This window comes from Zootoca vivipara, chromosome 15 (assembly GCF_963506605.1).
Source record: "Zootoca vivipara chromosome 15, rZooViv1.1, whole genome shotgun sequence".
NCBI classification, from domain to species: Eukaryota; Metazoa; Chordata; class Lepidosauria; order Squamata; family Lacertidae; genus Zootoca; species Zootoca vivipara.
This window is the reverse complement of record NC_083290.1, coordinates 2,201,549-2,213,983: the sequence shown is the minus strand read 5'-3', so window position 1 is coordinate 2,213,983 and position 12,435 is coordinate 2,201,549. Positions and strand designations below refer to the sequence as shown.

At 47.6% G+C, this 12,435-nt stretch overlaps 2 protein-coding genes and 1 non-coding gene across 6 annotated transcripts in view; 1 reads left to right on the top strand and 2 right to left on the bottom strand.

Annotated features, from left to right (window-relative positions):
- The window catches only part of EFCAB5 (EF-hand calcium binding domain 5), a 73,245-nt gene that overhangs the window by 17,526 nt on the left and 43,284 nt on the right, over positions 1-12,435 (bottom strand). For 2 of the 3 annotated variants that reach the window (XM_035139929.2, XM_060268319.1), the window contains exon 21: positions 9,721-11,202. The exons of the other annotated variant lie outside the window; for it this stretch is intronic. In XM_035139929.2, the coding sequence (XP_034995820.2) occupies positions 10,976-11,202 (227 nt within the window). In that variant the 3' untranslated portion in view covers positions 9,721-10,975. Of the gene's footprint in view, positions 1-9,720; positions 11,203-12,435 lie in introns of those variants that run through there. 3 annotated transcript variants of the gene reach the window in all.
- Positions 1,935-8,783, top strand: LOC118096784 (oocyte zinc finger protein XlCOF6-like). 2 transcript variants are annotated; one of them, XM_060268322.1, is made up of 3 exons: positions 1,935-2,016; positions 3,405-3,595; positions 5,016-8,783. In XM_060268322.1, the coding sequence occupies exon 3, from the start codon at positions 5,100-5,102 to the stop codon at positions 7,098-7,100; it is 2,001 nt and encodes a 666-aa protein (XP_060124305.1). In that variant the 5' UTR covers positions 1,935-2,016; positions 3,405-3,595; positions 5,016-5,099; the 3' UTR covers positions 7,101-8,783. The 2 variants fall into 2 exon arrangements, with proteins under 2 accessions (XP_060124305.1, XP_060124304.1); XM_060268321.1 differs by lacking the exon at positions 1,935-2,016 and having other exon boundaries at positions 2,121-3,595.
- LOC118078713 (U6 spliceosomal RNA) lies at positions 4,668-4,774 on the bottom strand. Its single transcript, XR_004691769.1, has one exon. It is a non-coding gene; the product is annotated as a U6 spliceosomal RNA (small nuclear RNA).

Sequence of the window (12,435 nt, the reverse complement as noted above, 5' to 3'; positions counted from 1 at the left end):
GCTACACAACACAAAACACTGTTACTACCGTATATGTAGGTTTTTTTATTTGTTTTTTATCTTATATTTTGAAAATGTACATCCAGGTATTTTCCCTTCAGGGCCGTCTTGCCCATAGAGGCAAGTGGCGTGGGGCAACAGGGGGCCAAGTTCGTGCCAAGTTCTGGAGGGTGCTGGGAAGAGGCGGAGGCTGGACGCAGTGCCTCCCGGCATCAGCTCACTGCCCTCGTCCGCCGTGCTGAAGCAGCGCCGCGCCCGGAGCCTCCGTCTCTTTCCCGCCGGAGGAGCCGTCCTCCAGCCCTACAAAGCTGCCGGCAGCAGCTAAGAGCGGAAGAAAAGTTGTTTTTAAAAAATCATAATCATTCTCTCGCCCAATTCCCCCGCACCTCACCCTCAACACCAGATCTGATCAGGTCGGTTAAATGACCATCACTGTGCAATACAGGTAGATGCAATGCAATATTCTGCATTTAATCTGTAGTGGGTGGGTGGGTGGGTGGGTGGGAGAACAGTGAAAATATAATGTGTTGTCATTAGGAGAATTGACTGTGGGGCTGAAGGCAGCTCTTAATTGAAAAAGGCAACCTGTTTTTAAAGGTGTGGCGGAGACGAAGATTAGCCTACAGACTTTAGCCAAACACGGAGTCAATTAATAAGGGCTGGGGGGGGCATTAACCCTAATGCAGATACATCAGTGTCAGCCGTCTGGGGGGAGGCAGGGAAGTGATGCATTCCCCCCCCCCACACACACACACTCTGCCATTCACGTCCTCATTTTAAGCATATGGTCAATTTCGCTCCTGATACAATAAAAGGTTAAAGGTAAAGGGACCCCTGACCATCAGGTCCAGTCGTGACCGACTCTGGGGTTGCAGCGCTCATCTCGCCTTATTGGCCGAGGGAGCCGGCGTACAGCTTCCAGGTCATGTGGCCAGAATGACTAAGCTGCTTCTGGCAAACCAGAGCAGCACATGGAAATGCCGCTTACCTTCCCGCTGGAGCGGTACCTATTTATCTACTTGCACTTTGATGTCCTTTCGAACTGCTAGGTTGGCAGGAGCAGGGACCGAGCAATGGGAGTTCACCCTGCCGCAGGGATTTGAACCGCCGACCTTCTGATCAGCAAGCCCTAGGCTCAGTGGTTTAACCCACAGCGCCACCCGCGTCCCAAGAAAAGGTTAGCCGGGTCCTTTTATTGTCTAGTTCAGGCATCCCCAAACTGCAGCCCTCCAGATGTTTTGGCCTACAACTCCCATGATTCCTAGCTAACATGACCAGTGGTCAGGGATGATGGGAATTGTAGTCCAAAACATCTGGAGGGCCGAAGTTTGGGGATGCCTGGTCTAGTTCTTTCTTTCTTTCTTTCTTTCTTTCTTTCTTTCTTTCTTTCTTTCTTTCTTTCTTTCTTTCTTTCTTTCTTTCTTTCTTTCTTTCTTTCTCATTGAGTGAAGTATAGCTCAAGGCGGGGATTAATTTGTTCTTTCCCTCAAAATTAATCCCAGACCCTAAAGGCTATCCCTTCCCATTACCGCAGAAGGGTACATCAAACTCTGGGATCAGGTTGGGGAGGCATCTGGAAGTTCTTTTGAAGCCCGAGGCAGGGAGGGCCCCGATCCCTCGCGACCGGCTTTACTCTGAAATAAGTCCCACTGGGTTCAACTGAGGTCTTTCCTAGGGCAGTGTAAATGATAAAGACTGTATTGCCGGCAAGGGGCGTGGGGAAAGCTTGCTTCAGAGTTTTGTTTTGCTCTTGCATTCAACCCTGCTTAGGATCACGCTGCGCGTGCTTTAGATACACAGGGCATTTCCAATCAACAGGCAACGGGGAATGGAATTTATGTGTTCTGCGAGGGAGGCGTCACTCACGTCACCCATTCCTCCCCATGGGTCAGTGAGCTCTGCTTCCTAGAGAGGCAGGAAGATTTGGAGTGGGGGGGAGAGCCAAGGTTGGAGGGGAGGGGCCTCCATCCGCATTCCTGGAAGAGGAGCAGGTCTGTAGAGGAGGAGGAAAAAGAGGTGCAAAATATATCTATACTGTATATTGTGGGTGGGTGGGGGGGGGGAGAGAGAGAAGGATGCGCTTTTTCTCTCCCTTAATCTGCAAACAGGGCAGCTGGGAAGGGAGGGCAGGATTTGGGGCGGGGGGGGGATGAAAGGAAAGTAGGGGAGTGCTCCCCCCTCCCTTCTGTGGAAGGGCTGAGACTTGAACCGAGCACCGAGGCCCCAGTTCCGCGCTTCTCTGCGAGTTCTGGGTTCTCCCTGGCAGGAATCCCTGGGGCGCCGCGATCCTGGTTCCGCGCGGGTGCCGAGGCGTGCCTTAATGGGTCCCCTTAATGGAGAATCAGAGAGAGGGAGTCCATGGAAGGGTTAAAGGAGGCGAGAGAGGCCTGGATAGAGACCCCACTCTGTCTCCCTCATCTCCCACTCTTCTTGCGAGGCCCCTCTGGATGGGGAGGTGGGAGCGCTTGGGAGCAATTGGCACGAAGGGTGAGCCGGCCAGGGGGGCCTCTGGGCAAAGGAGACCCTCAGGGACGGAGGGAGGAGGGCGGAGGAAGTTAGGGGGCTGAGGGAGGAAGGGAAGCCTCCCCGGGGGATGAATCGAAGCCATCTTGGAGAAAGAGAGAGAGACTTTTTGGCTGCCTGCCTTGACTTCTCCCTCCTGCCCAGGAATCTGCTTCGAGTCAACCAGGGAGAGATCCCTGAACAGGAGGCCCGATCTACCCACCCTCTCCTCCCTTGAAGCTCAGTTCTTGCCCTGCCATAAGTCCCAGATCAGCTGCTGCATTGGGCGCTGGGGCCTGTTGAGTCCAACCATTGGAAAGAGGAAAGGGAGGAAGCCCACTTTATTATTTCCCATATGCCTGTGTTTCTGTGGAGAAGCATTGAAAGGGTTCCTACCCAGACATATAACTGTGCCCCACTCCTTCTCTCCATTCCCACTATATCAGATCTCTTAATTCTGTGGGATTTAAGGGATTGGGAAGATTGTTATGGAAATTAGTGGGGTTCCTCCCTCCCCCCAGCCTGTGTAATTATTACTACAACTTATTTATTTATTTATTGAATCTATTAGTTGCTTTCTGTTGCTCAGGGCAGCCCAAAGTGACTTACAACCAGTTGTGTTGTTGTTGTTGTTGTTGTTGTTGTTGTTGTTGTTGTTGTTGTTGTTGTTGTTGTTGTTGTTGTTGTTGTTGTTGTTGTGTTCCAGAGTTACACTCCAAGGTCTTCTTTGTTATGTTTCCTGTGTTTTGGAGGGCAGAGAGAAGGCTGTTCTCAGGGCCTGCTCCACCATGAGGGAGACTGAGGCAGCCCCCTGAGGCAGCAGATGCAGAGAGGGGCAAGGAAGGGACTGAGCTGAGTGCCATTTGGCCTGGCCTGATTTAACTCTCTATTCTCTTATGCAGTGGAAGGTGCTGTCCCATTGCCAGACACAATACAGCAGCCTCCGGAAGTAAATGGTGCTGGATGAATTGGGAATATGTGCAGTTGGACTATATCAGGAAGATCTTGGAGATCACGGAAGAAGGAGGAAATGAAATACTAATATTCAGCATTTTCAGAAGAGGGGGAAGAAGGGGAAAGTGCATCCCATTAGGTAATCCCTGGCCATATGCCATCTTTCCTTGGGATGATGGTACTTTGTGTCCAACCACATCTGGAAGGCAAGAGGTGCCTCACCTCAGCATAGAAGGTTCCTCTAGGGCAGTGGTGGCGAACCTTTTGGAAACCAAGTGCCCAAACTGCATACCAAAACCCACTTATTTATCACAGTTCCCAAAGTTGTTGAGCTTTTTTCGGGAGAGACAGAACAGAAAAATTGCTGCGGTTCTCACCATCTCCCTCCCCTCCTTCCCCCCCCCCCCCGCTGGGTGCGCCTCCCCAGCTAGCTGGCTCGCTCGCTCTTGGGCTCCTGTGATGAGGAGGACGGAGCAGCTCTGAGGCTGGGTGAGCAGCAGCGGCCAGGAGGAGAGGGAGAGCCCCCCACCCCAGCCAGCCCAACAGGCTGCCTGCCAACGCCTGGCGTGGTCTTCCCCATCTTCCTCCCTCCCTCCGCAACGTTGCCGCTACAAAGGGGTGAGGCTGGGTTGGAGGGGGGAGCTGGGAACTACCACGCAGCACTGAAAAAGTGCAGGGGGAAAATCATGAGGGTCAAATAACGAACACTATCATGCCCAATTAGAAACAGCCACTGCTGCAGCCAATTAAAAAACAGGCCTATCGCCGAACACAATTGCTGGCTACCAGCAAAAAAAAACTTACGGGTTTAAGCAGTGGATGTCCGCAGTAGCGTGGGGAGGAGCAGGAGCTCAAATGGAAAAAACAACAGCATGGATGGGCCGATAGCGCGCGCGCCAGCAGTGAGGGCTCCGCGTGCCCACTGTAGCACGCGTGCCATAGGTTCACTACCACTGCTCTAGGGCTCAGTGTTATTTGGGAGTTGGTGGAACTGGATCTTAAGGGTTCTTGAGAAATTTCCCAGGGATTATGATTGGTATCTAGACCCTAACACTGTAAATCCAATGTGCCCACACTCAGCAGGGCTGGAGGATTATTGTGCAGAGGATGAAGAAATTCATGATGAACTTAGGACCCTAATGAATAGTGGGCAGGTTCATGGACATAGAGCAGCTCCCTTTCTTGTGAGAAACCACTTTTTTAAAATATATATATATATGGAACGCTTCACGAATTTGCGTGTCATCCTTGCGCAGGGGCCATGCTAATCTTCTCTGTATCGTTCTAATTTTAGTATATGTGCTGCCGAAGCGAGCACGAGAAACCACTTTTTATAAAAAGTAAACCCCACAGTTCAACCGTATTCTGAGATAATGCTGCTTCATTAACGTTGATTAAGGTTTATGAAAGGCTGATGATGCATGACCATTATTTAACATTATTTCATTTGCCTTTCCTAAAAATTTGCAACATATGGCGGACAGGAGATAATGTATGAGATGTTAAAATAAGAGAAGGTGCTAATTGATGTGTGTAATATTCCTTTGTTCTCTTCCTAGAAAACAAATAGGATTTTCTCCCCCTCCCCCCGGTTGAAAGAAGACAATGGAGAAGGCAGTCAGAATTCTGTGGGGCCATGTCCAATGGGAATAACGATGAAACCATATAAATACATGGAGTGTGAAAAGAGAGAGGATAAACAATTTGAAAGTATGGAGTGTGGAAAGAGCTTCAGCCAGAGTGAAAAAATTAGAATTCATCAACGGACTCACACAGGAGAGAAACCATTTAAATGCAAGGAGTGTGGAAAGAGCTTCATTGACAGTGAAAAACTTAGAATTCATCAGCAGACTCACACGGGGGAGAAACCATTTAAGTGCATAGAATGTGGAAAGTGCTTCACTTATAGTAGAAACCTTAGAATTCATCAACAGACTCACACGGGGGAGAAACCATTTAAATGTATGGAGTGTGGAAAGAGCTACAGTCAGAGTGGACACCTTAGAATTCATCAACGGACTCACACAGGGGAGAAACCATTTAAATGTATGGAGTGTGGAAAGAGCTACAGTCAGAGTGGAGAGCTTAGAATTCATCAACGGACCCACACTGGGGAGAAACCATTTAAATGCATGGAGTGTGGAAAGAGCTTCAGTAAAAGTGGAAATCTTAGAATTCATCAACGGACTCACACGGGGGAGAAACCATTTAAATGCATAGAATGTGGAAAGCGCTTCACTGAGAGTGGACACCTTAGAATTCATCAACAGACTCACACGGGGGAGAAACCATTTAAATGTATGGAGTGTGGAAAGAGCTGCAGTCAGAGTGGACACCTTAGAATTCATCAACGGACTCACACAGGGGAGAAACCATTTAAATGTATGGAGTGTGGAAAGAGCTACAGTCAGAGTGGAGAGCTTAGAATTCATCAACGGACCCACACTGGGGAGAAACCATTTAAATGTATGGAGTGTGGAAAGAGCTACAGTCAGAGTGGAGAGCTTAGAATTCATCAACGGACCCACACTGGGGAGAAACCATTTAAATGCATGGAGTGTGGAAAGAGCTTCAGTAAAAGTGGAAATCTTAGAATTCATCAACGGACTCACACGGGGGAGAAACCATTTAAATGCATAGAATGTGGAAAGCGCTTCACTGAGAGTGGACACCTTAGAATTCATCAACGGACTCACACGGGGGAGAAACCATTTAAATGTATGGAGTGTGGAAAGAGCTACAGTCAGAGTGGAGAGCTTAGAATTCATCAACGGACCCACACTGGGGAGAAACCATTTAAATGCATGGAGTGTGGAAAGAGCTACAGTCAGAGTGGAAATCTTAGAATTCATCAACGGACTCACACGGGGGAGAAACCATTTAAATGCATAGAATGTGGAAAGCGCTTCACTGAGAGTGGACACCTTAGAATTCATCAACGGACTCACACGGGGGAGAAACCATTTAAATGTATGGAGTGTGGAAAGAGCTATAGTCAGAGTGGAGAGCTTAGAATTCATCAGCGGACTCACACAGGAGAGAAACCATTTAAATGCAAGGACTGTGGAAAGAGCTTCATTGACAGTGGACACCTTAGAATTCATCAGCGGACTCACACGGGGGAGAAACCATTTAAATGTATGGAGTGTGGAAAGAGCTACAGTCAGAGTGGAGAGCTTAGAATTCATCAACGGACCCACACTGGGGAGAAACCATTTAAATGTTTGGAGTGTGGAAAGAGCTATAGTCAGAGTGGAGGGCTTAGAATTCATCAACGGACCCACACTGGGGAGAAACCATTTAAATGTATGGAGTGTGGAAAGAGCTACAGTCAGAGTGGACACCTTAGAATTCATCAACGGACTCACACGGGGGAGAAACCATTTAAATGTATGGAGTGTGGAAAGAGCTATAGTCAGAGTGGAGAGCTTAGAATTCATCAACGGACCCACACTGGGGAGAAACCATTTAAATGTTTGGAGTGTGGAAAGAGCTATAGTCAGAGTGGAGGGCTTAGAATTCATCAGCGGACTCACACAGGAGAGAAACCATTTAAATGCAAGGAGTGTGGAAAGAGCTTCATTGACAGTGGAAAACTTAGAATTCATCAACGGACTCACACGGGGGTTGTTGTTGTTGTTTAGTCGTGTCCGACTCTTCGTGACCCCATGGACCTTAGCAGGCAGGTCCCAAACCTTTGAGTGCTAAGGGTCAACTTCCACCCAATCTACCAGCTGCCCCAAAGCAGGAGCCACCCCTGGGCACTGAGGGTGGAAAGCCTCCCTCCACCTTTGCAACTGGACATGCTCCTAGGGCAGCAATGGCGAACCTTTTAGAGACCGAGTACCCAAACTTCAATGCAAAACCCACTTATTTATCATAAAGTGCCAACACAGCAATTTAAACTGTCTATCTATTTTTTCTGTGTGTTTCACTTTTTTTCTTTTTGACTGCTGTTGTACTGCTGCAGTGAGGCTCCTCACGGGGTCCCTGCCATGGGAGTATATTCACCCAGTGCTTTTCCAGCTGCACTGGCTCCCGGGTCAGATTTAAGGGGCTGGTTTTGACCTTTAAAGCCCTTTACGGCCTAGGACCCTTATGGGACCGTCTCTCCCAGTATGCCCCACAGAGGACATTAAGGTCCATAAATAGTAACACCTTAGAGGTCCCGGGCCCGAAGGAAATCAGATTAGCCTCAACTAGAACCAGGGCCTTTTCAACACTGGCTCCGACCTGATGGAATGGTCTATCTCCTGAGACCAGTTCAAATAAAGTTCAAATTGGGAAAAATAAATACAGTAGTACAGTTTATTTCTCAAACTACTTGGAACCTGAACACTTCAAACCCGGAAATGAGTGTTCTGGTTTTGGAACTTTTTTTGGAAGCCAAACATGCTCTGTTCTGAGCATAACTTCGGTTTTGAGTGCCACACTTCCGTTTTCCTTGTGAGGGAAGGCGGGACAGGCGACAAGCGACCAACCAAGGGATGTTGCCCCCACCCCCCCAGCCTGTTCCTGCTGCAGGCAAGTAGGAGTGGGATCAGGCTGCTCCTCTAGGCAGCGTTGCTGCTTGCACGGGAACAGGAGCTGGATTGGGGCTACTGAGCTGGGGAGCTGCATGCTCAGTTACACTTTCCATTAAGGGGTTTGCGGCTGCAAACACTTTCCATTAAGGGGGAAGTTTAAGGGAGCCCCCACCTCCGCATCAGATCCCCTGCAACCCCATGAAGGCAGCCAGGCTGAATAGTTGCTGGGGTTGGGGAAGGTGGAGGCAGCCCGGAAGCTGCATCTGAGAGCTGCCTGCTCCAGCTCCTACTTGCATGCCAGCAGGAGTGGAGGCGGGGATCTCTCAGTGTGAAGCCTCCACGTCTGAGAGACCCCCGCCCTGCTCCTGAACAGGGCTGCCTTCAGAGGTCTTCCAAAAGTTATGTCATTCTTTCTCTCTTTGACATCTGATGGGGGCATGTGTTCCACAGGGAGGGTGCCACTACTGAGAAGGCCCTCTGCCTGGTACTCTGTAAATGTGAGGGAACTGCCAGAAGACCCTCGGAAGTGGACCTCAGTGTCCAGGCTAAATGATGGGGGAATTTTCTTTTCCTTGCATTAGATGGATGTTGAAACAAGGTGTAATTGACGAGGACGTGTAGATTTCTGCCCAACGCCACTCCTCTTCTGTGACATACCTGTGATGTTTTGATGACACTGTGAGAAATGTGTTGTGGGAACTTTTAAAAACTCATGTAATCTTTGTTCTGGGAATTTTCTTTTTTGCTCTCCTTAAGAGATGGAGACCTTAGTTGCAACAAATAAATGATTCTGGCCATTGATTTGCTTCCTCAATGCTTGGCTGCGGTCTCACATTTTATGATCAATTCAGCATCTGCAAGGCTAGACTCCAGCAAATTGGAAAGCGCTTAGGTAGCGTAGCCGAAGAATTGTTCTTTTCACCTGGATGGAGTTGGGGAGCTGTCAAAACCAAACCCCATTCCCCCCCCCAATAACACAGAAGTCACAGAGTCCAGCCTGCTGGTGGATGTGCCGCAATCCATAAAACAGTGTTGGAGAGGCTGTGTCTAAGACCACGCCTTTCTTTTTGGGTGGGGAGAAGATAGTTGTCCCCAGGTGACTTCTCAGTGGCCCAGTAGGGCTGCTTTGGGCCCTTCTCTGGTTCCTCTCAGGCAGCAAATGTCTTCGGCTCCCCCTACCCACAAGGCTGGCTTCATCTCTGCCCTGCAAAAAGGATCTTGCAATGCAAACATTGGAAGGAGCCCCCCCCCCCCATCAGCCCTTCTCCCACTCTTCTGATCAACAGAAGGAATTGGGGAGGGGAGCCCTTCTCTACCTTCCTCTCACTCCCCAACCCCCCTCCCCCCTGTTTGTAGATGCAAGGGGAGGAGAAGCGCACTCTTCTCTCCCTCCCCAAACCTCCCAATTAAGCAGCCCTCTTCCTCCTCCTTTCCAGGCCTCTTCTCTTCCGAAAATGAGGGTGGAGACCCTTCCCCTCTAACCGTGCCTCTCCCTTTTTAAAAAAAACAACAACAACTTATTTCCTCTCTAGGAAGCAGAGCTCATTGACCCAGGGGGAGGAATGAGTAGCAAAAAGGGATTCTTCCTCTACCCCCCCCCCCGAAAAAATTATGTTCCTCCCCTCCAAACAAGCTCTATAATTCCATTTCTTTCCTGAAAAGGTCTCAGGTTCCATCCCCGGCAGCCGCATGGAGAAGACAAAGACTCCTCCTTGGGGCATGAAGCTCGCACAGCTTGACACTCCCGCCCCTCTGGAGTAACCCGCTCCTGTCCCCATTTCAACTCTCAGCTGTGGGGTGCTGACCCCCGCAAAACTCGCACCAGGACCCCGCAATGCAAATCATCAACATGTCCCCTCCTCCAGCAACTTCCCCGGTAAATAGGAAGGGCAGGGATGTCGCCAACGGAGCCCCAAAGAGCAAGAGGCAAAAGGCAGCTCCTTGTGCCTTTCAAGTACTGTAGTCCATAGCCTCATCTGTCACTTAACCTTTAAAGATGCATCATGTAGACATATGCAAACATTTCCAACCCTCTTTTTTATTATAAAAAGCTATTTGTATTAGTGCAGAATTGCTGGTGAACGAATTCTGAGCTGACAAAGACTTTTTGGTATCAATATTTTGCTAAGGACACTGTTCCCAGGAACGGCATTGCAAAGTGCTTGAAATGTCACACACACACACCCCAGCCCCCTGCAGATATTCACTTGCTGTTGTTCAAGCATCAGATAATCAGAGGAATCACAAATTGTAATAACACTGTAATCAATTTATCAGGCAACGTTAAAAGCAACCTATAATCTCAAATTACAGAATATTAGGTAGATATGTCATTGTTTTTTTGTCAGCTAAAGAACGGAGAGAAAACTTTTAATTTCCCCAAATTTTATTAAAAAAAGATTCTGCTGAAAGATAAATTATTGCAAAGATGGAATCTTGCATCAGAACACTGAAAAGTGTTGTCATCTCAGGCTCTAGCCAATGGAAAAGCTCTTAGTTGCCTTAAAATGAGAGCGTAGGTGTGCTTCCCCTTGGGAACAAGTGAAACACAAACTGTCCCTTCATCATGTCAAGCTTAAAATGACTTCTAAAAAGCCACTTCAGAAAGAAGAGCTTTGCTAAATACACAATTTAATTTTGAAGCTCTTTTCTCCTTCTGCCTGCTGCCTCTTTTTAATCATTTGTGAATTGTGTAAACTTGAAAGAGGTACAAGTTGTAATTTCCCTTCCCTCTAATCCACCCCCTCTGCTGTCAGAATTAAATGGAAGTTGGGAGCAATCCACCTGGCCCCTGAAGGTCACTTTATTCCACCTATTGCATCAGAACATTTACCTCTGAACATTTTTAAGGCTCTTATCTAGCTTGACAAAGAAGTGTAATTTCACATCCAAAAGCACATGGACACACTCAACAAGCACCAACTATGAATAAAAAGGGGGTGTTTAAAAACTATCTAAATGCTTTTCTTTTAAAAAAAATTACAAAAAAAAAATTAAACTAAAGGAACAGCAAAAGTGTAGTTTGTGTTTGCCGAAACCTGAGATGACCTAAGCGACCGAGACAGGGTGGGAGTGATGAGAGCTGTAGATGATGTTGCCATGCTCTGACGATGCTGAAGCTTCTTTGCCAGCTCTATTAATGATAGGCAGGTGTTCACCCAGTTGTAGAGGTACTCCAATGGAGCTGAGCGAAACTTCCACACAGCTTTTCTGCGTGCACCTAATTGAATTTTTTTTTTAAAAAATCGCAACATGCTAGTTGGCTTACATCTTCCAGGTCTACCATTGCACAATTCAGCAAAGATGTCTGGTGTCATGTGCTATCCCTTTGTGCCAATCCCCATAAAATTAATCATTGGTGTACCCATAGCTTCATGACCATGATGTTTCACTTGACTCATTTCCAGGGCCCTGTGGGAAGGAATGATTCCTAGGACTTGCTGGTGCATGCACAAAACCTTGTGTAGGAACATTTAGATCCCATTTAGTGAGTTTCTCATGAACAACTACCGGGGTGGACATTATGGTGGATTGTTGAGTTGTTGGGGCTCTCGTATGGATTAGGGTTGCACATTAAATCAGCTGCTAACGGCATTTTGGGATGCAATCTCAAAATGAGTTTTCCTTAAATGTGGTTAGCGTTTGCAAGCTATGCCACTCCTAATTTGCAGCTGCATCATGACTTGAGTCTGTATGCCCACCAGCAGGTGGAAAAGCCAGACTGGGAGAAAAACATGGCTTTGGTACTTAAATGGAAAATATAGTGAATGTTGTCAGTCACATCTGAAGTTCAGAACAAAGTTAGCTGTATGAACAAAAGGTAGAATGAAATCTGAATACAAAGTATACTTTTCAAGCACATTTGAAGCACATCCAATCCCCTCAAAGAATTATGGGCACTGTAGATTGTTAAGGGTTGCTGGAACCCCCTGAGGAGTAAACTGTGATGCTCAGAATTCTTTGAGGGAGGAAATATGCTTCAAATGTGCTTTGGAAATACAGTGCACTGTATATACCCAGCTCAATTGTAGCAGTGAAAGAGCAAGCCTTGAATACAGAGAGCCATGAATACAGTATACAGTGGCTTTTGTGTGGACTAGGAATTAAGTTTTAAGTTTCCCTTTCTGTTCTGTGCAGCCTGCACAGAGTTTCCCTTCTGTTCTGTTTGCTACTCTGTTGTCCCAACTACCGGTAGGCACAGCTAGTTTACAGAATTAACTGCTACAAGATGTGATCACTACAGCCATTAACTTTTAGTTTTCAAACTCATGGAAGATAAGACTACCATTGGAAACTAGTCATGATGGTAGTACTCTCTACTGTCATAGGGTTGCCATATGTTCGGAATTTCCTGGACATAGCTGGTAATAAGTACCCGTAAACAGCATCCCGGCGGAAAATGCTGGAATTTTTGGGAAAATCCAGATATATGGCAGCCCATGTCAGCAGCATT